Source organism: Plutella xylostella, chromosome 15 (assembly GCF_932276165.1).
Source record: "Plutella xylostella chromosome 15, ilPluXylo3.1, whole genome shotgun sequence".
In the NCBI taxonomy this organism is placed as follows: Eukaryota; Metazoa; Arthropoda; class Insecta; order Lepidoptera; family Plutellidae; genus Plutella; species Plutella xylostella.
This window is the reverse complement of record NC_063995.1, coordinates 4,457,860-4,481,539: the sequence shown is the minus strand read 5'-3', so window position 1 is coordinate 4,481,539 and position 23,680 is coordinate 4,457,860. Positions and strand designations below refer to the sequence as shown.

Below are 23,680 nucleotides of genomic sequence, written 5' to 3'. Positions count from 1 at the left end.
AACCTATGCCATAGCATTATTAGGCTATTCAAGATATGGCCATACCATTATTAGGCTAAACAAGATTATGCGAAATAACTTTATAATAAAATAGATTTATGCCATACGATTTTCGGCGAAACGAGACTTTGACCAAACGTTACTATGCAATATGAGATTAGGCAAATAAATATTAGGACAAAAAAGGTAGAACCGTTAGCATTATCTGCTTTATGAAGATTAGGTAGATACATTTTTTATGTTTAAAGCAGGGTTTACTTACATGATAACATTGTGTTTTTACATAAGCAGACACTTGGTCCATGCATAATGTTACATTACAACTCTTATTACTGCTTTTTCTTAGAACTGCTTTAAACATAAAGAATAAAAAATAAAACAGCCGCATTCAACTTTTAATATGATTAATACATTACGAGTAATCGTTTATAGAGTTTACAATGCATGAGTCTAATAAGTACATACCTAAACTATGATCACTTACGACTTACGAACTTTTGGATTTCGATATGATTATGGAATTGTATTTAAGTATGTGGTTGAAAGCACGATCTTAGAGTATGGGTTTGCACTTATTATTCAGAAATATTATCACGGTACAAGATATTGTCAGTATTTCACTGTAATTGTAGGTTATGTTAAGTATTTTTTCAATAAATTTCCGCCTTGAGTTAAAACTTTCACAAGATATTTCCTTGGCTATACGATGACACGCAACGTCTTCTTCTTCTTTCTGTAAACAATGATTGATAGTTTAATATCTATAACTTTGTAACAAATTATCGTAATATTTTATCGGTCTATTTTATAAATCGAGTCGATCTGAGTCTGCAACTTAACCACTCCATCAGAATACTATACTTACGTCATATTATTATGTATTTAGTGCACAAATATCTATTTAAATAAGGAAATTCCATTTGTAATTTTGTTTTATCATTGTTATTGTATGTTGTATGAATGAAGTGGAGGGAGTGTTTTCATTTTCACAGGTTCACAGAGTATTTTGATTTTTAGTTTGAATGCGTTCAAAAGCCCCTAATTTCAAATTTTAACGTTTACAACGTTAAGTTTTTGTGAATAATAAGTAAAAAATGGCATGAGTGATGACTTTAAACTAGTGTTTAATAAGTATTTTAATTAATATTTTACTAACATTGAAAAAATAAAAACATAATATGGACTGATGATTACCGGATTTCTTATTTCAAGCTTCGCTAGTACTTCGAACGCACACCAATTTTTTCCTTGTCAGAGCGAGAAAAAACACAAGATCTTATACAATTTTATAGAGCGACATCTCTTTCTTTCACCTCTATTGAAATACGATCGCAACATCGGCCTGATATCGGCTTACTTCGGCTACCGTTTCAAAAATAATCACTAGTCGTTTCTTGATATATTTTCTACGTTGTCCCTGGTCCGCGGCTCAGTCAAAACCGAGGTGGTGGTACCAACTGAATCGGCCTAAATTTTTCAACAGAGTTTTTTTTAATTGGCTTTTTTGGATAGCGACTATTAATCGCTGGGAGTAAGGCTGCTGGTCCACCAATTTAAAGTCGCTCAGCGAGCATAGCTCTCTAGCTATGCTTGGGGTTTCTCTGATGGATCGTATCAGAAATGAGGTTATCCGTCAGAGGACTGAGGTTACCGACATAGCTGTTAAAATATGCAAGCTGAAGTGGCAGTGGGCTGGTCAGATAACCGTTGGAGTAGACGAGTTCTCGAGTGGAGACCACGAACAGGCAAACGCAGAGTGGGACGCCCTCCTGCCCGCTGGACTGACGACCCTAGGCGCCCACTACCTAGCCCTAGGCGGGTGGCGGGTAGTGGTTGGATGAGGAAGGCCGAGGACCGAGTGTTGTGGCGCTCCTTGGGAGAGGCCTATGTCCAGCAGTGGATGATTATTGGCTGATGATGTACCCTCGACCGAGTAGGTACTCGGTCAACTGCTGGCCGAGTATACTGTCTCGCCACTCTACTCAGTTTTTATAAGAAGGGTATAAGCGGTACATTTTTTTTAAATTTTAAACTGAGCACTAACGTTATAGATGTTAAATAAATTCTAATGTTTCTTGTACCTACATTACCTGGAACACATTTCAATTATCGGCTGAAGGTATTGAAAGTATAAAATCCCACAAGAGACTTTTTCGCAGAAATTTAATAAACTGTAATAATTATATATCATCAAACAGCGACGAGGGTGGCAGTAAACTTCAATTGCGTTTCTGAAAACTCGTCACAATTACGTAAAGTTGGTGCAGCCGACTGTAAACGTTATAGTTTTCTCATATTTCAAGTCATAACATTTTTAGTAAACGCATTACCCCGAGGCTGCAGTGGAAATAGAGGGAAGTATAATAAATCCAAGACTTAAGATCCTATCATTTATCATAACAAAGGCGCGACTCTGATATAGCTGGTGGAAATTGCGACTTTTACTTCGGCATTGTTATGGAATAGAGAATAAAAGGAAAACATCAAAGCGCGAGTCAGTATAAAATTAATTAATATTAAATCTTCAAAATTTTAAGTAAACTGTTTATCGGTCACATTGATCGGTCCATCCATTTTGCAAATGGAAAGTTGCTCAGCGCACGAAGAAAATAATAAAAGAAATCACTTTGCATCCCACGAAAGTGGCAGGAAAAGTCGTACAAACTTATTAATTCTGCAGAGGCGCCAGGACAATCGCCTTACCCAGCCACAACACATCCATGCTAACTAATCCACTACTGTGTCATTACCAACAGCGTCGCGTAATCCCACTAGAGAGTTTTTCCACAAATGTAGCCACTGAGGAAATACGGCTTCGAAGTGAGCGGTGTTTATTATTTGTTCTCTTTAGGTGTAGCTCGTGAGTCGTGGCGGAGATAATATTAACACATTGCTAAAATAAATATGAACGTATGGATTTTGTGGATCGAATTCCGCAAACAAATATGTAGTTTAAACCTGAAAATGCTACAGAAATGTTTGAAGGCCTAAAAAGTTGCCCGAATTTAATCAAAATGTTGGTATACAATACAGGCTACATAAAAATATCCACATAAAATAGGCTTTTTGTTTATAAATAGTACCTAACCACAGATTAGAGGGCCTATTTTCTATGTAGTAATAATAATAATAATAATAATAATATGTGGGGACATCTCACACACGGCCATCCAACCCCAAGCTAGGTAGAACCTGTGTTATGGGTGTCGGACAGCTGATATATCTACACAAATACATAGATAGATAGATACTAAATATAAATATCAACACCCAAGACCCGAGAACAAATATCTGTGTTTAAACAAATATCTGCCCCAGCCGGGAATCGAACCCGGGACCTTCGGCTCAGTAGTCAGAGTCACTAACCACTACGCCATTCGGTCAGTAAGTTCAAAGTAAATACAAAAACCGCATATTTCAGTACCACAGCGCCGTCTCAGTGCCCGCATCGCGCCACAAATCACATGCCGTTCTGAATAAACTTCCAAATTCGCCGTGAGAGCGTGACAACTCCTGTGTGAGCCGCCAACTCCTGTGTGAGCCACACTCGCGCCGACATTCATGTGCTTTCCGCACGAATAAAATCTCTTATCATATCTTTTGTGAAGGGAAGCGTCGCATTCTATTCCGAGACCACACACCGGAGGGAAATGCCTAGAGATGTGCCGCCGTGTTCGCCGGATCACTTTATTGTTATCTCCACGGCTATTGGCACTCGAATTCCTTACTTATCTTTGTTCTTTTTTTTTCTTTTTGCAATTCTCTCGTACATATCCGTCGTGACAAAGCAATTGGGTTTACTCAGCGCTAGTGAATTAAGTAAGATATGAAATAAAATAAGAATATAAAGAAAATTATTGCAGAGCTTTTATGATGCGATGTGTGAAAAAATTTAATAGTATAAATCGCTTTATTTCAATAAAATAAGAAAAGTAAAGGACGACGACGGTGACGTACCAAATTTCGAGGTATAAGCCAAGTCTTTAGCAACAAATTCAGCTCCGTGACGGTAGCAACACAAAATTGCTTTTAGGTACATTGCTGGGAAGCCGCTTTATTTATCTCTTCCCGCGCAGACTTTAACAAGATTACTTATTTCCCTTTAATGAAAAACATTATCATAGCCATTAGGGAAAGTAGAACAAAGCTCCGCATAAGAAAATAAACCCACCTACATATTTAAACATTTTACACACAAAAAATAAACATCTGTGTGTGGATTCAGCGCCTTTTGTAGGTAGAGGGTGTTTGGAATGGTTGGCTCGGAAGTTGAAACTCATCCTAACTAATATTATAAATGCGAAAGTAACTGTGTCTGTCTGTCTGTCTGTCTGTCTGTCTGTCTGTCTGTCTGTTACTCTTTCACGCCAAAACTACTGAACGGATTTGAATGAAATTTGGTATACATACGGTCTAGACCCTGGGAAAGAACATAGGCTACTTTTTATCCCGGAATTCCCACGGGAAAACTTTTTAAGGCGAAGCGAAGCGCGCGGGAACAGCTAGTTTACATATAAAAATAAACTTCCTTAGGTCCAGACTAAACGAGGCTCTGCGCGAGGCCGGCTACGACATCGACGGCGAGCGCTTCCCGGAAGGATATCAAGAAGCGCCTCTAGCATACGACGCAGTCTGGGCAGTCGCATTAGGTAAAACACCCTGTATTCCACTCTACATAAGGTTAAATATCGAAAATGATACAACAACTAAATCTTTTCCCGCAGCATTCAATAAAACTATGGAGAAACTGGCAAAGAGCGGTCTCAGCCTCAAGAACTTTACATATACGAACAAGAAAATTGCCGATGATATTTATGAAGCCATCAATTCCACGTCTTTCCTTGGAGTGTCTGTGAGTATAACTCGATTTCTACATATTTCTCAGAAGCTAAAGTATGTGCTAAGAAATATTTTTATGTAAATAAAATCCAACATATCAGCGGTATCTAGTCATGCATGATATTCCTACTACATTTACCAACATACATAAATAAAACTCTGCATAGTTTTTACATAACTTCGGGGCTGAAAAACTCTATTCAAATATTCACTATTGAAAAAAGGCCTTTGGCTATTTGCAGTGGATTTTTCGTTCAGGCATAAATTAGTTGAAACGGCATGGAGCCATAGCTGGTGCAAGTCACTATGACGCGGGGCTGTATTAGGTAACAAATTACCTGTCGTGAGCAAACTCTTCGCTAAACTTACACGAGTCAAGGGGGTGCTCCCTGAAACCATGTGAAACCCCGGCGAAGCCTTTCAGCGAGAATAATTAATGTAAGATCTCACATATGCGTGAATATATTTTATATCTGTATTTATTGAAAAGAAAGATAAGAGTCTGCATGACTATTGAAAATTCTCATGCTGAATTTAGCAGAGAAGTACCTACTTAGTATCATACTCTAAAACACGTGTTCATTGGATTCGTCATCCGGTTTTAGTTTTAGGAAATTTTACACTTCATAATATCTATTAACTCTTTATCATCTCAATGCCCACTTATCGGATGATGATTCATTGACTTCTCACGCAGGGTCTGGTAGCGTTCTCGTCGCAGGGCGACCGGATAGCGCTGACGCAGATCGAGCAGCTGTCCGACAACCACTACGTGAAGCTGGGCTACTACGACACGCAGGCCGACAACCTCACGTGGCTGGAGCGCGAGCGGTGGGTCGGTGAGTACATTGTACTACTTGGAGTGAGCGGTGTGAGTACAACATAGTGGTAGATGGACGCAGATCGAGCAGCTGTCCGACAACCACTACGTGAAGCTGGGCTACTACGACACGCAGGCCGACAACCTCACGTGGCTGGAGCGCGAGCGGTGGGTCGGTGAGTACATTGTACTACTTGGAGCGAGTGGTGTGAGTACAACATAGTGGTAGATGGACGCAGATCGAGAAACTGTCCGACAACCACTACGTGAAGCTGGGCTACTACGACACGCAGGCCGACAACCTCACGTGGCTGGAGCGCGAGCGGTGGGTCGGTGAGTACATTGTACTACTTGGAGTGAGCGGTGTGTACAACATAGAAGAAGTAAAAGAAGGGATAGTAATAGTAGTGCTATTAGGGTAAATTTTGAGGGTTTCAAATACGTGCTTTCAATGAAGTTTTTATGAAATTTGCATGTCGTAAAGGTTCTACAAAATTATGAATTGAGTCAGCCTCTTTTGGCCTTTTAGCCTTTTTCGAACACCCTACACAGCTTGGCGGATTACACAAAAAAACACGGTGGTATCTTTACAGAGTAGCTTTTACTATAGCTCGACTGAACGCTGTGACATAGATCGAGCAATACATTTACAACTGTAACGCACAGGTGAGCTGAAAAAGCTCCATTTAATACTTCAATTTCTAATAAATTATTTTTAGTGCAGTAAGATTTCCGACGACGTTATAAATTACTATTGAAAAAGTGGCACAAAATTTTAACTACGATTAGTTCGCATTATAAAAGTTTTTGTGTATTAAAAAATACAGATAAGTTTAATGTGAATATACTTAGTCACAAATTAGCACAGAGTGCAATTTTATCAGTTAACTCTACTTCGTCTGGTCAATGTACCCAAAAAACTGAGCAACAAAAAAATCAAGAGAACTTACTTAAAGCACTTACTTAAAGTACTTACTTAAAGTAACTTCATTCTCCGATTCAGTTGCTACTAAGTAGGAGTAAATACAATTAATTACTATTACACCTCACGGTCATGTTAACCAATAGCAACATAGTACATAATATGGCTTAGTACCTAACGAGAAATTAATGGATTACACGTAATCCCGGCAATAGCGATGGCCGGAATCGTTACCGCGCTCAACCGACGCATCCTAGTTTAGTATAAGTATAACTAGAATATGTACACAACTATAGTTTGACATTTGCTGACATGAATTGAATATCGCGTTCACAAAACGAAACAAAAAATGGTATTTCTCTAACAAATAAATTTAAGATACCAGCGGAGATACACGCAATTCAATTTAGCTTAAGGGCACCCGCGACCGCCCCAATGTTAGTAACAGCTTAGCTAGGATATTTTTGGGTCATAATATTCAGTAAGTAGGTAGAAATATTATGTTCTTATGAATATATTTCTTAGACACTGTAATTTCCATCGTGTAAGCAGTATAAGAAAACATTTTAGCGAATTTCTAAGAAGCCTGCGGTTTCCTCGTAAGAAATTACTTGGAAACGCTTTCATAATTTATCTTTTTTATGACAATGAACTTCGTGTATATTTTAAGCTATATCGCTGAAACTTTGGACGTAAATGGTGTTTTAACTGTGATCCAGGCTCAATTTCGATTACCATCAGCTACGAGCATGTAAAATTGTGTAATAATGTGACTGGAGGAATATTCAGGTTTCGTGCGGTCGAGGCCAACTCTTTTTTAGTTCACCCTTGAATGCAACTACCTGCTATATCTTTTAAATTAAGGTCGTTCGGTCGTGCTTCGATATTCGAGTTATGAAACTTGGCTATTTACGTAATGCTTTTCACCTCCTACTTTTCAAATCTATTTAAGTAAAACCTATCCCTGAGTCGATTTCTACTAACGACGGAACATATTATGCATATTTAGTGAAGTGTTCCGGCGTGATTGAAGCAAAATACCTAACTTAAATTATGGGCTGTCAATTCTAAAGCTTCGTCGGTCTATAGAAACTTATATTGCTACCTAAACCAATCAAAGGAACTTGTCGCACGTTCCGATTATTCTCGCAGTCTGCAGCTGACGTTGGCAATTTGGCATCCCCACACACGGCGCGGCGTTCGCCACCTAACAATGTATAGGAGGCAAATTGGCAGCTTGACACTTCCACCGTGAAGAGCCAGCTCCCTCTTTTGTATGGATACGGGGATGACGGGGTTTACGTCTTTGCTTCCTTGGGCATATTATTATGACTACAGGTGTGTCAAAAGTGTTAATATATACCTAATTATTGTAGGCTGAAAGGGGATGTATGGATACGGGATGACGGGGATGTCAAAAGTATACCTATTTATTATTGTAGGCTCAAAGGCGATTACTCACGTTTTCTTCAAGTACAAATCATATCCCTTTATATGAATCTTTTATATGAACAGTTTACTTACATTATTTAATGTGATTAACACTGATCTTCCCCCGCAGGAGGCAAGGTGCCGCCGGACCGCACGGTGGTGGTGACGGAGCTGCGCACGGTGTCGCTGCCGCTGTTCGCGTGCATGACGGCGCTGTGCATCGCGGGCTCGCTGGCCGCCGCCGGGCTGATCGTGTTCAACGTCATGCACCGCCACCGCAGGTACGACCCCGTGTGTGCAGGTACGACCCCGTGTGTGCAGGTACGACCCCGTGTGTGCAGGTACGACCCCGTGTGTGCAGGTACGACCCCGTGTGTGCAGGTACGACCCCGTGTGTGCAGGTACGACCCCGTGTGTGCAGGTACGACCTCGTGTGTGCAGGTACGTCCCCCGTGTGTGCAGGATGCAGCTCAACCCAGGCCGCAGGGTGCATGACGCGCTGTGCATCGTAGGTTGCCCCCGTGTGTGACCTTTGAATGACCAGTGAATATACGGGGCAAAAGTTGTACCTAAATCAGTATTATTTTTGTATTGCATATATTTCAAATAAATGAGTTTTCGACAGAGATCGTATGAATCGTATCTCGCTACTATTTCATAATCTAAGAAATATAACATGAAAGCTTACACGACGCTTTCCATGTAAGCTTTCACATTATAAATAAGGAAACTGCAGAGACATCGTACGTCAGCAGACATCCGCTTCCTGTAAAGCGAAAGATAGCTCTGCCTTTTTCAAGGAAACTACGTTAGCAACATTTATTTTACTTCACCCATTGAACCGTAATCCATCCACAAGTTAACGACAAATAAAACAAAAGTTCGCCCTGATAGACATTTACGTAATGCATCTTTCTTTCATCAAGTTTATTCGGAGCATACTAGCGAAGCGTCTTGGCTCCAATATTTATCTGCAGTTACATTTTATGTGTGTCTGTGTTTACGAGTATTTTATTGCGAACGAAGATCGTGGCAGTCGTTAAATTCCGAATTTCTGATATTCGAGGAGTCTGTAAATATTTCTAAGTTGCGTTTATGGCTTGAAGTGACAAGATAATGGTATTTTTCACTGACTACAATCTGTTGCGGAAAAACTTACTTAAAATCACGTTTTTTTCATCAGCATGTAGTTAAATTATATCCGGAAAAGCGTTTCATAAAAAAATTGCAACTTTATTTTTGGCAAGATTATTATTTGGAAATAATAAATTTAATACTCGATAAGGTATAAAAAGTAAGGCCAAAATCAACGATGTCAAATGTGAAGAAGTGAACGTAACGTTATGTATTATTATTTAGCGTATATTTATTCACAGTGTAATAATGAAACATCTTCTCCATACCCGAGCCCGCGTTGTTCTATGTCTCCATCTATAAAGTATGGCACCTAGCAAGGCCTAACAATAACTCATGACAAACCAAACCAACGTGGGACACTTCAAACTTCATAACGAGCCAACGCCTACTCCCCAGTGTGATCCAATGGTCGCACCCGGCTTACAACACCATGATAAAACAAACCAACTTATCCCTACCACTAACCTCACCAGCCCTACTCTCCAGGGTGATCCAATGGTCGCACCCGGCCTACAACACCGTGACATAACAAACCAACTTGTCCCTACCACAAACCTCATCAGCCCCTACTCCCCAGGGTGATCCAATGGTCGCACCCGGCGTGCAACACCGTGACATAACAAACCAACGTTTCCCTACCACAAACCTCATCAGCCCCTACTCCCCAGGGTGATCCAATGGTCGCACCCGGCGTGCAACACCGTGACATAACAAACCAACTTGTCCCTACTACAAACGTCATAAACAACCAGCTTCAATCAGTCCTTACTCCCCAGAGTGATCCAATGGTCGCACCCGGCGTGCAACACGGTGATGCTGTGTGGGTGCTGCGTGTGCTTCGCGGCGGCGGTGGCGCTGGGCGTGGACGGGCGCTGGGTCAACCCGGACGCCTTCTCCGCAGTCTGCGCAGCGCGCGCCTGGCTCCTGGCCACCGGCTTCTCCATGGCTTACGGGGCCATGTTCACGAAGGTGTGGCGAGTGCATCGACATACGACTAAGCCGAAGATGGAGTCGAAGGTTGGTTGGATTAGTTTGTGATGCGAGGTTTTGGTGTATTTGACCGCTTGTGTGCCGGGAAATAAGACACTTGCGGTGGATCAACGCCTCGGCATTCTGAAGGCTAACGATATCTGTTAAAAAAACACAAACTTTAAACTACCTACTTACTAATTTTTAATAACTTGATTGATCTTATTCAAAAGTACAAAAAATATTTCCTCACTTATTTTCTACTTAACTTTCCATGACCTTTTATTTATATCTAAGAAATACTTACCTCCTGTCATTATTTTTACACAAAAGTGCAGAAATATCTTCCAATTCACTTAGCTGCTTCGGTGAACTGGCAAATAAAAGGAATAACTACTACTTGCAGTACCCTTTTATACCTTTCCTTTTACTTCGATGTCAAGAGGTAACAAAAAGATGGGTGTCCTCCGTAGATACAAACCCATAACCTTTTACAGCACATTAGACGAATTATGTATATAAAAAAGTGATAAAGACCCCCAGTGGTGTTATACAGGATGTCGTTAAAGTGGTGGTGTTATACCAAGGAAGTTGTTATTGTTTTCGTGAATTTCCGAGAGTCGTAGAACATAAGCTATTTAGAAAGTCCCCTTTCGACTTACTATACCACTTTTGCCAACACCCTGTATACTGTGTATATGTATACAATCATATTAAAAAGTGATAACGACCCCGGTGGTGTTACAGAAGCGAAAGTGAAACGTCAAACGGCGCGGAATGTAAAATAATTACCGAGTGCATTATTCACAGATGAGCAATCAGCGGGCATTCAGCACATTAGCCGGCGTGATTAGGCAGATCCTGCGGGAATGTTATTTACATAATGCGTGCTTTTGTCATATAGATATTATGCAACATATGAAAAGTTGTATGTTATTTACAATATATTATTTGAAATTTATGAACACCACTTTTGTACATAAACGTAACATTACAGGATATACATTGATTAATTCATGATAGGTATTTATCAATGAAAATAAAGAAACAGATTTTCTTTATTTAAAAAAAAAAAACGCAACGCAACCTTTCATTAGTGATATAGGGTACTTCCGGTTTTTCTGCTAACTCCCATGACAATTAGATTAGAGATCACAGTATCTAATAATTAATAGCTAATTAAGTATACACTCACGACCAATAAAAAAGTTGCCACCTGCCATTGACGTTCCATATGCCACTGGAACTTTTTCATTGCTGGTGATGGTAATATCATGAATCACGGATTCCACAATTTCCTAACGCCAACACTCTATCCCACAGAAGCGGCACGGCTGGAAGCTATACTCCATGGTGGGCGGGCTCCTCGCCCTAGACGCGTGCCTGCTGACGGCGTGGCAGGCGCGGGACCCGCTGCGGCGCCGCGTGGAGACCTTCCCGCTGGAGGCGCCGCGGCACCACACCGACGACGTGCACATCCGCCCCGAGCTCGAGCACTGCGAGAGCGAGCATAATGCTGTGTGGCTCGGTGAGTGATGATGATGCACTTTTAATACTGTATTACGCACAGACCTGTTGGAAATGATACCTACTCTAGGAATTTATTTCACCATTTCTTCACCATAGTGAAGGAATGGTGAAATAAACTGCCTTTGTGAAATGGTGGTACAGTAATATTAATTCCATCGACAAATACATTTTAAAAAATACGTCGAACAAACAACATTTCATTCATTATTGTTAATGCATGAAATGGGTCTACTCAGAACGCAGCGGTATCCGCTAAAGCTTTGGGTAGCGTTAAAACGTACATATATGGTAATAACTAGCTGTTCCCGCGCGCTTCGCTTCGCCTTAAAAAGTTTTCCCGTGGGAATTCCGGGATAAAAAGTAGCCTATGTTCTTTCCCAGGGTCTAGACCGTATGTATACCAAATTTCATTCAAATCCGTTCAGTAGTTTTGGCTTGAAAGAGTAACAGACAGACAGACAGACAGACAGACAGACAGACAGACAGACAGACAGACAGACAGACAGACAGACAGACACAGTTACTTTCGCATTTATAATATTAGTTAGGATGGGACCGAAGTAGACCGCTACTCATCGAAGTACCGGACACCGCTGCGGTATGAATAGGCCTAATTATCGATTGCATCGGTAAATTAGGTACTCGAAGCAGTTCACCACCACAACGCTACGTACGCAAAACACAAATTAACTAGAGAAATAGTGCTCAATAAGGTGTGTGGAGGTAAGTCGCTCCACACACCTTATTGAGCACTATTTCTCATACTATATTCTGGCCAGCGAAACTATTAAAGTGATTGCTTGTTTTTCTCTAACTCGATACACTCGTTACTTAGGTATTCACCCTAATGAATGAGGTACGCACTAATCAGATTACGTCAAGGTTTGCATCAGTTCTCATTAAAGAAAACGAGTCTTAATAACTCAATTCAAACTTTGCAAACAGTAATTTACTCTTGGTAAACTTTTCCACCCCACAGGCGTTTATGAAATTTCGTCGGCTTTAATAATTTTTATTATTTTGATTAGATGTGATGTGGGCATAATGGATGGGATTACTTTATCCGCTTCTTGAGAAACTTTCCGCTGCTTACGCACACTTCATCTTGTGGGTGTAACCGCTATGTAACCTTCATGTTTTTAATAAAACAGGGATTCTGAAACTTCTTGACGGCGCTCTCTCCATCCATAAATACGCCTGCGTAGTAATAACACTTGGTGTGGTCTTGAAAGTTCCTCACACCTCACAATGCAGGAAAGGAGCAGTCAGCAACTGACGCTATCTGAGTGGTCCACATTCACCATGGTCACCTACTCGATAAGATGAAAGCCACCTAACCACCGTTCTCTTTCCAGGCGTGATGTACGGCTACAAAGGCCTAGTGCTAGTCTTCGGGCTATTCCTCGCGTATGAGACTCGCTCAGTGAAGGTCCGCCAGATCAACGACTCGCGCTACGTGGGCATGAGCATCTACAACGTGGTGGTGCTGTGCCTCATCACGGCGCCTGTGATCCTGGTCATCGCCAGCCAGCAGGACGCCGCCTTCGCCTTCGTGTCGCTAGCCATCGTGTTCTGCTGCTTCCTTAGTATGGCGCTCATATTTGTGCCGAAGGTTGGTTGTGTTTTGTTTTGTGATTATTTGTTTTAGTCTCTGTGAAACAGTGGAACACTAAATAAAACGTTAAAACATGAATTAAAAACATATCCGAACAGATAGAATATGCCTATATAATACTATTTCCAATATGATAATATTATATTGGAAATTATTTCACGACGATAAATTTTATATTTATATGATTGTAGGTAGTATTTACACGAAGTTAACCTTCGTGTTTAATGGACCCCCAAGGGCTTCAATACAATTGCGGTTTTCACTTTAATGAGCATAATATTAATATAATTGGGTACAACGAGATTGCTATTTGTTTTACTGCCGAACCATTATCAAGCTGAGAGGGTGCTGGAACAATGAAAGGTTCAATGAGCTGACCTGAAGATGTCAAAACTTTTTTTTGTTAATGTAATCATGTACGTTGTAACTTGTTTGCCCAAATAACTTTAAATAATCATCTTTACCTTGAAGTAATAGCTAACTTTACAATGTACGTTACAAGGAGTGGTATCGTGCAGGTGGTATCGAGGCGATCAGTCATCTCCCCTGATCAATTTAAGTCAGAACTTCATAATTATAGCTTCCATTGAACATCTGCTATCTCCTTCGGCGCTCCGAAACCCGCCTTACGCCACTTCATAATACACTCACGAGAAAAGAAACAGTTCCGCTTACAAAATGATGACTCCAAATAGCCATATTTAATAATAATAGTTTTTTAAACATTCAATAGGAAATTTTAACTAAATATTTACGTTTTTAGGTAATATTCAGATCGGATGCGCCGTTAAATGTACCTACTTAAATATTGCGAAGGCGTCAAGTTAGTTTTTTTCCGTTTAGGAGTAATTTGGTGATTTTCTAAGTGGAACCTTATCATAGCCTAGTGTAATATTACTTTTAACCACGGAATAGAATTTGAAAGATCAAAATCCATAAAAAACGATTTAAAAAAGTAGACTTGTTATTATTTACCTCTCAGCTACAGATATAAGTTCGCTATTTAATTGTGCAGGTGATCGAGGTCATCCGTCACCCGACGGAGCGCGCGGAGAGCGGGCGCGGCTCGGGCTCGGGCTCCGCGCCGGCCGACGAGGAGCGCTACCGGGACCTGCTCAAGGAGAACGAGGAGCTGCAGCAGCTCATTGCACAGGTAATATGCAGCTTATTGCACAGGTAAGGCTGTTTTTTGTGAACGCTATTTTCCCGCATATTCCACGCGTTACAATGAATACTTGTACGAACGCGTGCTGGGCAATCCCGCGTGCGTGATCAAATCCGCATGCTGTTAAAAACAGCCTAAGGGGTGACATTGCGTGGCGATTGATCGATAACACTATCAATTTTGTTTGTTTTTATTTGTTGACGGTATTTTATTACGAAGAAGAGTTCCAAAACTTTTACTGTTACTCGTGTTTTCATTTTTCGCCAAATCGAAAATGTTAAGCTGTCTTTTTTACACGGGCCGAATATCCGAGCAGATTTTAGATATGTATCCAGTTATTTCCTGACACACGGAGAGATGGATCATCCGGTGGAGCCGCGGCACGTTCATGTCAGTTCCATCACACAACGCAAACTTTTCATACGTGCTACCGTTACTTTAGATGACGCATAGCTCTACGTATATCGTGGCTGCAGTACAGTTTCAGGCGCGGTGCTCTGCCGAGAATAACTTTATAAAGCTACTCGCATACTCCGCCGCCGTCGGCGGTGAGTAATCTAATATACAGCCCCTTTAAGTCACCCTTAAACACTCCTGATAAAACTATACGGCTCTAATTAAAAGATGTTTCGCATAAACTGCGCTCATTATTTTCCTTTTCCTCGAAAGTCATTATGATTTTCAATCAATAAGAGGAAACTTTAGATTAGAGTTATGGAGTGTCTTTCAGACGCAGTGCTAAAGTTGATCGGGAACGTCTCTGCGGCGCTGCGGGTGCGCTCCGGGGGCGCCGAGTGGGGGCGCGGCGGCTGGGCGCCCCCACTGGCTCACTTGGCGCCCCCGCTGCCTCACCTGGCGCCGAGTGCGGGAAACTTAAATAAAATTCAATCTCGTTTCGTGGAACTGCGAGCAAACACCGCAGTCTGTATTTGGTGAATGGGGAACATTCCTGATTGTCATAGCGAACTACTTCGTGCACCAAACGGTTTATGTACTTATAAAACAAGGGATGCGAGTTTTATCTCCACTTGGCTCGCGTCCAGCTTGCAAAGCGTCCGATAACGTGCCGCTCCGTGAAAAGATATTTAATTGGGCAAAGTTAATATCATGTTTGTCAAGAGTCCTGAAATAAAGTTTCTACTTACCTACCCACGTGAAAATACAGCGCTTTCAGTGAGTTTATTGTCTTGAACTTACAAAGAAGCCGTAATTATAGTTCGAGAGAACAGCGCTCCATTGTTGGTGTGTAATTACATTTCTGAATAAAACAAAATATGAATTCATTTCGGGAGTAGTAGTTAGTAGTTCCAGTGGTATTCAAAATCATAAAGTTATCATTGTCTCTATTCCCTGCTTTGTGCGATCGTATAATTTATCTAGGCGTTATTTGTCTATGAATTTAAAAATAGAACCAAAAAAACAATGTACGATCCCGATCTCACCATCACCAGCGAGCTACACCTCCTCGTGTGTCCACAGAAAGAGGAGCGCATCCGCGTGCTGAAGCAGAAGGTGGCGGAGCGCGAGGCGGCGGCGGCGGAGGCCCCCACAGGTACGGTGCAGGCGGACCTGGTCACCGCCACGTCGGACTACGGCACGTCCACCAACTACACGCGCTCGTCCCGCGCCTCCGTGTCCGACCTCGACTTCTCCGAGAGCTATCTGTAGAGCCCCCTATATACACCTTCAGCAACTTGTTGATGTAGTTTCCGATTTTCCCTCATTACTTACTTACTACTGAGAGACTTGGGAAACCCACGGGACAACCTAAAAGCATGTGCCTGATCACTTCTTGCCACGAATAGTAACTCTTTTATTTCCTTAAATTCTGAATAGATAAAAAAAATAAGAACATACAAATTTACTAGTAGAGCTAGATTATTTTATTTCTCTTAGAACTACCATTAACACCCATATATCTGTTACCGCTATAGCGTAAGTGGAGTCTAATTCCGCTAATGTTATTTGTGCTATCACAACAATAGCTACAGCCAAAGTGGGCTTTAGGGACGGTTAACTCTAAATGTCGGCTCAAGTTCTTAAGTACAAAACTATACCAGCCGTACATACGAGCCTTCCTCGAAAGTTTTGATATTGTAGTGTCGTCGCCGCTCGAATCTATTCTATGCCACTCGTGTCAAAAATGTAAAAATTGTTGTTGCAAAGTGGCGTGGAAACGTTCACACTCTTTCATACATAAATGGCGTTGAAACGCTGAATCGAGCGTGTTGTCTGAGCAATTGTAGAGGAATTCTAAAATGGGTTTAAAACTTTAAACTATCTAGTAAATTTTCTGATAACGTACATACATGATCGCAGCATCATTTATTTTCTAAATAACAAAACCACAATCGCGCCCGACAACTAGCAAAAGAGGATGGGCAAAAATATATGGGAGCTGGGACCACCCTCCAATAGCAATAAGACTAACATCGTTGGATAGGTCTTGTCAATAGGAATAACTTTTGCTTTGACAACTTTGTTGTCACAGTTGTCCGTTCAGAGATATTTGACTTATAAGTTCCGATACTCGTCAGTTCATCTTACTGCTATTGGAGGGTGGTCCAGCTTCCAATAGCAGTAAGACGAACTGACGAGTATCGGAACTTATAAATCAAATATCTCTGAACGGACAACTGTGACAACAAAGCTGTCAAAGCAAAAGTTATTCTTATTGACGAGACCTATCCAACGACATACGTCTTACTGCTATTGGAGGCTGGACCACCCTCCAATAGCAGTAAGATGAACTGACGAGTATCGGAACTTATAAGTCAAATATCTCTGAACGGACAACTGTGACAACAAAGCTGTCAAAGCAAAAGTTATTCTTATTGACGAGACCTATTCAACGACATACGTCTTACTGCTATTGGAGGCTGGACCACCCTCCAATAGCAGTAAGATGAACTGACGAGTATCGGAACTTATAAGTCAAATATCTCTGAACGGACAACTGTGACAACAAAGCTGTCAAAGCAAAAGTTATTCTTACTGACGAGACCTATCCAACGACATACGTCTTACTGCTATTGGAGGCTGGACCACCCTCCAATAGCAGTAAGATGAACTGACGAGTATCGGAACTTATAAGTCAAATATCTCTGAACGGACAACTGTGACAACAAAGCTGTCAAAGCAAAAGTTATTCTTATTGACGAGACCTATCCAACGACATACGTCTTACTGCTATTGGAGGGTGGTCCAGCCTCCAATAGCAGTAAGATGAACTGACGAGTATCGGAACTTATAAGTCAAATATCTCTGAACGGACAACTGTGACAACAAAGCTGCCATAGCAAAAGTTATTCCTATTGACAAGACCTATCCAACGATGTTAGTCTTAATGCTATTGGAGGGTGGTCCCAATCTGCCCATTGTCCTTTATATTTTGTTGTGACGTCATACATCAGCGGGAGTTCTTTTCTCTTTGAACCCACAGGCTGCATATGTATTGTGCTAGTCTTTATTCTTGACGCATCACGGTTGCACTCTAGCCAGGGACCGCCACAGGGTTGATCGGCATACGGTATCTTATCTAAATGAAAACTTTTGTTAACGGGATATGGTTAAAGCTAGCGTGCCCTTTCAGGAACGCCTGGGGCCAACTTGTGTTTGAGGCAGTGCCCCTGAGGGCTTGGGGTGTTTATTTGTTGATGCTTAATATGTTTGTTGTTTTGTCGGTCATTCTAATTGTGAGCAATAGTTGACTGCACATTATTATGAAAATTTTCCGCGTCAGCATTCACTGTAACTTCAGTCTCTGAATTCATGAAGGTATAATGCGTCAGGAATATAGGCTGTATATAATTATATAAATGAAAAGCCTTACAAAATTAACAGAATGGTCAAATTACCCATAACGACGTGAAATTAGAAATGCTACAGTCTGGGCCAAAGCTACCTGAGAGGGTCCAGGTTTCTTAGCCTAATATTATAATTATGTATCTACTGCATTTATGGAAACACTTTTCAAATTGCTGTGTGAGAGATGGTATGTTTCGAGTAAGCTCCCGTATAACTTGTTCCATTCATTAACGTCCCAAGCTAGCATCTACCTTGAATATTTCTATATGCTTATAGCAATGATAAAATTTGTATACAGTGGCAAGTGTAAATAGTTCACTGGTTGGTACTGCGATGTGTGCCTACGAATATATAAAAATGATAATGATATTTCGGAGCAAGCTGTTCGAGACAAGCTGAATTCATATTTATAGCAATAAAGAGGATGAGAGGTCTCTTAAGAATAAATTTCAATAATGAGATATCATAAAGCATTATGATAATATACTTATATAGTTTTAGTTAAATTATTTTTGAAAAGCTTTGCATTTCGCAATTTATTTAGTATCGAAAAGCTATTCTTAGTTGAGCATCTAGGAATCATGCAGTCCATTTTCTTTCTTTTAGCTCTTATTTAATATGTTATATTATGTTATAAATTAATTCTAAGTCTAGATAATTAAATTAGTCACTTAGCAATAGTTCATATCTACTAATATATTGTACTATCGAAATCGTAATAATTATAAATAATAAAATATGTAGATAGGTTATTTATTTAAAATCCTATGAGCATTGTGCATTTGTAAAATTTTAAGTCCACACAGGTCATGTATAAGTACTATGTATATGTATGTAATTACTTGAATTTTATTGTACAGTCTTCATTTAATTATCTACGTACATATTGTACATGAGGCTAACCTTAAATGCCGTTTTAGTGTATAAATTGAACACGTTCAGTCACCTCTATAAGCGTCTGTCCCGATCTAGATCTTTACCTAGTTCTAGTGGCACTCAGTAATACCTAGTTACTTACTGAATGATCTTTTAATACTTATAAGTTTCAAGATTACATTTGTTGTTAGGAAACAAGACCTAGTTTATTGATTGAACGCTCGATAATATATCTACTTACAATTACTAACTTTACCTATCGACACTACCTCACTTTTTAAATTTGAGTTATTAAGTATTTTAAATAGCACATTTTAATATAGATCCTACTAGACTGACTTAGACTATTACTCTTAGCGAGGTGGGTCACCTTTTATAATGTAGGTTAAACCGCACTTTGATCATTTCATGTGTGAATTACTATTTCAATTCAATTCAAAATTCTCAAACACGTTTAAATAATACATTTTAATTGTTTAAAATTCGATACAACGATTGATCTTTGTGCATTTAACTTTATTGATAATCATGTTTGTTAGCATTAATCTCTTCAAATCAACTCAACATAAATTTATTGTATTGGCACAATTTATTTGTATGCTGGATTAGTTTCGGGTGGACCGCTATTGACCGCGCCATCCGAGTTTAGATAGATATGCAACTCTACACTTTAAGCTATTGTATCCAGTATAATGTTTTGCATATCTTTTTAATGGCAATTTAGGTACTCAATAGATAGTATTCATGCAGTCAAATCTCGTTATAGCGCCAAAATTGTACTTTTATACCTACATAATATTATTAAGAACACAATTGGCATAAACTTTGTGATGTTAAATATTTAATTACATATTAAAGTAAGGAGAAAAAGACCATTTCACTAACCTTTTGTGGTCATGAACAGTACTGTTCGTAAATGTGTAAGCCTGATTGCTGAGTACACTCGTACCTGAATGCCCCGAATGAGTGTCTGCTAACCTCCTGATAGTGCAACCGTAAGTAGTTAGCGAGTGTTCCGTCCCCTAGTAGTGGTTATATAAATGTGTGGCGTCAGCATGTCCCCCGCACCCCCCCGCGCCCCGTCGTCGGCACTGCCCTGTGTACCTCTACACCGTCAGTTTCCTCCCCTCCGTGTCACCTCCGACCTCCACGTTACCTCCATACAAACTGTCACTCGGGTGATTAAAAATTAAAACCACTAGAACCCAAAAACAGCACAGCAAGTTTCGATTCCACAAGTCGCTAAGTCTCCTTCAGCATTCCACTCTGTCACGACCTCCACGAGAGCCTCTCATGATAATCAAGTTAATAGACCCTAGAAAAGAAATCCCTCTAGCCCTTAATGTCATGTATATATTTATGTGTTCCAGCAAATAACAACACTCCAATATAACACAGAAAATACGCAACGCAAATTAGGAATAAGAATGTTTGATAAACGTGTCGTATAACGAGATTTCCTTGCATGAATGTTGTTTCATTTATTGATGTGTCTACGTTAGTTATCTTTGTGTTTACGCGATATTAATAAACGATTATTTAATACTGAACATGTACGATCTGATTACTTATAAGACTCACTTCGGGTTATAATGTAAAGTTCTAGCGATTAAACTTCAGGGAACTAAAGTAATCAATTCTATACTTCATAGAAGTTATTGATTCGTATAATCGTTCATCACAAGTACCTAGCAAGTTAGTTGTAAACTTTAGAGCGCTTGCCTTCCAACTTTAAGTTAAAAGTCGTTTGAAGCTTTAGCATGGCTTTGTTGATTTTTAATTACAGTAATACCTAATACTTGTACTGTAGAAAAATAGTCGCAAAGTGAAATTCATTAAAATAGAGCTTTCATTAAATGCATGCTTATGCTTACTCTAGATGCTAAGAACATGAGGCGTGTAGACTTTCATTCCCATACTAAAGTATAAGTAAACATTGAAATTATTTGAATCTAATTGAAATGTTCTTTTTCTCTCTCGACAGATGTACAGGATGAGCACATCTGAGGCAAACTGCGAATAATTACTAGGTTCTGTCTCTACGAAATCGTTCTTTGTAGTATTTTTGAAGCATGTGTTAACTCATAAGAAATAAAGTGTTCTTATATAAATTAGACAATTGATGTTTAAGGAACCTTATGATGAATAACTGTGCTCGTTTAAGAATTAGACTCGTTTTAGGTAGTAAGAAACCGGTTTGTTTTAAGTGTCGTTTAGTGAAATATAATGAATGATTAGATTCAAGAACAGTGTCCATCCCCGTTGGGGTAGGGCCAGCAATGTGGTAAACAATTGATTCACCAGTCTGAATCATAATCTACAAATTTTCATTATGATAAAACCTGTGAATTGTATTAGATAGTATCTCATTATTCTTCATAGGAACTATTAACAGCTTTCATGTTTCTACGATATGTCCTTTTATATACTTACGTAAAAATGGAAACGTCATCCTATTTATTTCAATAAATCAAAAGCATGTTATTATACCTACACAGTTACTAGGACATATCACTTAATATAAATCAAGATACACATTGCGTCTCCACAATGGGTCTGCCCTGGAGCCGTGACCTCATGACTCATGACACTCTTTGTGAAACGGAGAGATATGTACAGTGCGTGGTGCCAAAACTTTAAAACAGTTTCTGTATTCGTAACTTCTAATTTTCTCAAAACTAATTATATAAGTTTAAGACGAAAGTCTTCGTTAGTTAGGCTCAACTCAGTATAGTATAATTACCTATCTATATAAATATACCTTACACCTTTAACGATAAAACTAATCATAAACTTACAGATATGTCACAGCACTGCCAGTTAATTTTACATGATATTGTAGATGACAAAACATTAGTGATATGTACTCGTATGTAGTGTTATAATTATTATATCAATAACTGAATGAATTGTTTATATAAATTCTAGATCAAAAAATGTCGTTAACGATATTTCTAATCCATTGGAAGCCATTTACTTAATTTCGTATAAAATGTGTAGGGAATAAATGATACAGTATCTACATGTTTGGCGAAGAATGTGGGCTGCAGTCGGTGGGCTGTAGTTACAGAGCGGGCTGCGGGCTCGCGGCGCGGGGCGGCGGCGGCGGCGGCGGCGCGGCCTCCGCCAGCGCATCATGCTCTGTTACGTAACTGTATGAAAACATTCCGGAAAAACGACGCTCTATTATACATTAATGTTTGCTCCAAGGAACACTGTAAACGTTATAACGGAAATAAACATTATCTCCAAGGTCATCAGAGTCACTTTTGAATGGTTACAAAATGTAAGACACTTTCCGACTTGCAAAGTTTCAGCCACTTGTCTTGTTTATTGCGAGCTGCTGCGGCACTTGTGCTATCTTCTTATCACAGTTTTTTATTGTTCTTACAAAAATATCCTTGAAGGATCTCTGTGCAAGTTGTGTTAGTGGCTGTCTTAAGATCTTGGCCTTAGTCACAATAGATTTGACTGCATAGAATGTATACCTAACTGATAGTATTGCCGTAATTGTTGTCTAAATTGTTTGTATTATAAATTATACAGTTTATATTATATACTACGTTAACACGTTCAAAATTTTAAAGGCAGATAAAAACGAATCAATTTTATAGTTTCTTTACAATTCCGTCGGTGGAGAAAGGTCAATAAGTGTTTGATTTGTTCAACAAGTATGTTAAAATTTGTCTTCGTTGTTTTTGTTCCGACTGTTTACTAGATTTTATGAATAGTTGTTTGCGACAATTCTCCTTTGACGGGATAGTGTTGTACCTAGTTAGAAAAACTTAGTCAGTTAGCAAAATGTAATAGTTAAGCTTGGTAATTGGTCGGCTTTACTTTCCTGTGATCTCTGAGTTTGGTTGTATTCAATGTTTCACCGAATAGCCATCACTATGTAAATAAAGAATCATTGATTGATCTGAATGTTACTATTTTGTATTATTTTCCTCCAACCTATTTTTCATTTTCCCGTAGTGATAAATATCTCTTCAATATTCAATAACGTAATCTATCTTTCAAGATGACAATTTGGTAGGTACCTAGAAACAATACAGTTTTATTTCAATAGAGTTAGTTACCATACACATAGAATATTCTGGAAATAGATCTACATTGCTCACGGTCTCACACAACATAGTTAGTGTGAGCATATAGACCCGTGTTGTGTTTGTAAACTGCTAAGGGTTTCGTGTCAGAATGTCATAAGTAAACACTACGTCTAGAACAATCACTCGTGTGAACAAAGGATGGAGATTCTAGAACACAGTCTTTGGAGAAATTCAGAGATGACTCGGCAATGTCCAAAGTTCAACCCTTGTAGGTCAACCTCACTGGGGTCTGCTCAGTTTAGGAATAGACAATAACAATGAAAATATAGTTATCGTCATAAACGCTATATTTTATTACTACAATCAAACAACTGCAGCGCAGGGTGCATAGTTATGGTCACTTACCAAGTTTGAATGTTTATTTTCTTAACGTCCTCGGACCAAACAGGTCGATATGGACCGTAGGCTACGACAACGCACCGCGTAGCGAGGCGTAGCTAAGCGTAGCAGGCAGAGAGCG

General features: G+C 39.7%; 1 protein-coding gene and 1 long non-coding RNA gene across 4 annotated transcripts in view; one reads left to right on the top strand and one right to left on the bottom strand.

The window, feature by feature from the left end:
* Positions 1-23,040, top strand: part of LOC105385393 (gamma-aminobutyric acid type B receptor subunit 1) — a 111,265-nt gene extending 88,225 nt beyond the window's left edge. The window contains exons 7-15 of one of the 3 annotated variants that reach the window (XM_048626115.1): positions 4,534-4,852; positions 5,537-5,678; positions 8,143-8,293; positions 9,926-10,166; positions 11,442-11,646; positions 13,004-13,260; positions 14,279-14,416; positions 15,908-15,980; positions 21,096-23,040. In XM_048626115.1, coding sequence (XP_048482072.1) covers positions 4,534-4,852; positions 5,537-5,678; positions 8,143-8,293; positions 9,926-10,166; positions 11,442-11,646; positions 13,004-13,260; positions 14,279-14,416; positions 15,908-15,980; positions 21,096-21,118 — 1,549 coding nt within the window. In that variant the 3' untranslated portion in view covers positions 21,119-23,040. Of the gene's footprint in view, positions 1-4,533; positions 4,853-5,536; positions 5,679-8,142; positions 8,294-9,925; positions 10,167-11,441; positions 11,647-13,003; positions 13,261-14,278; positions 14,417-15,907; positions 16,784-21,095 lie in introns of those variants that run through there. The other 2 variants (XM_038107768.2, XM_048626114.1) reach the window with 2 other exon arrangements.
* LOC125489651 lies at positions 388-1,475 on the bottom strand. Its single transcript, XR_007267128.1, has 2 exons — positions 866-1,475; positions 388-733 (listed from the first exon to the last, which is right to left on the bottom strand). It is a non-coding gene; the product is annotated as an uncharacterized LOC125489651 (long non-coding RNA).
* Positions 23,041-23,680: the final 640 nt, after the last annotated feature.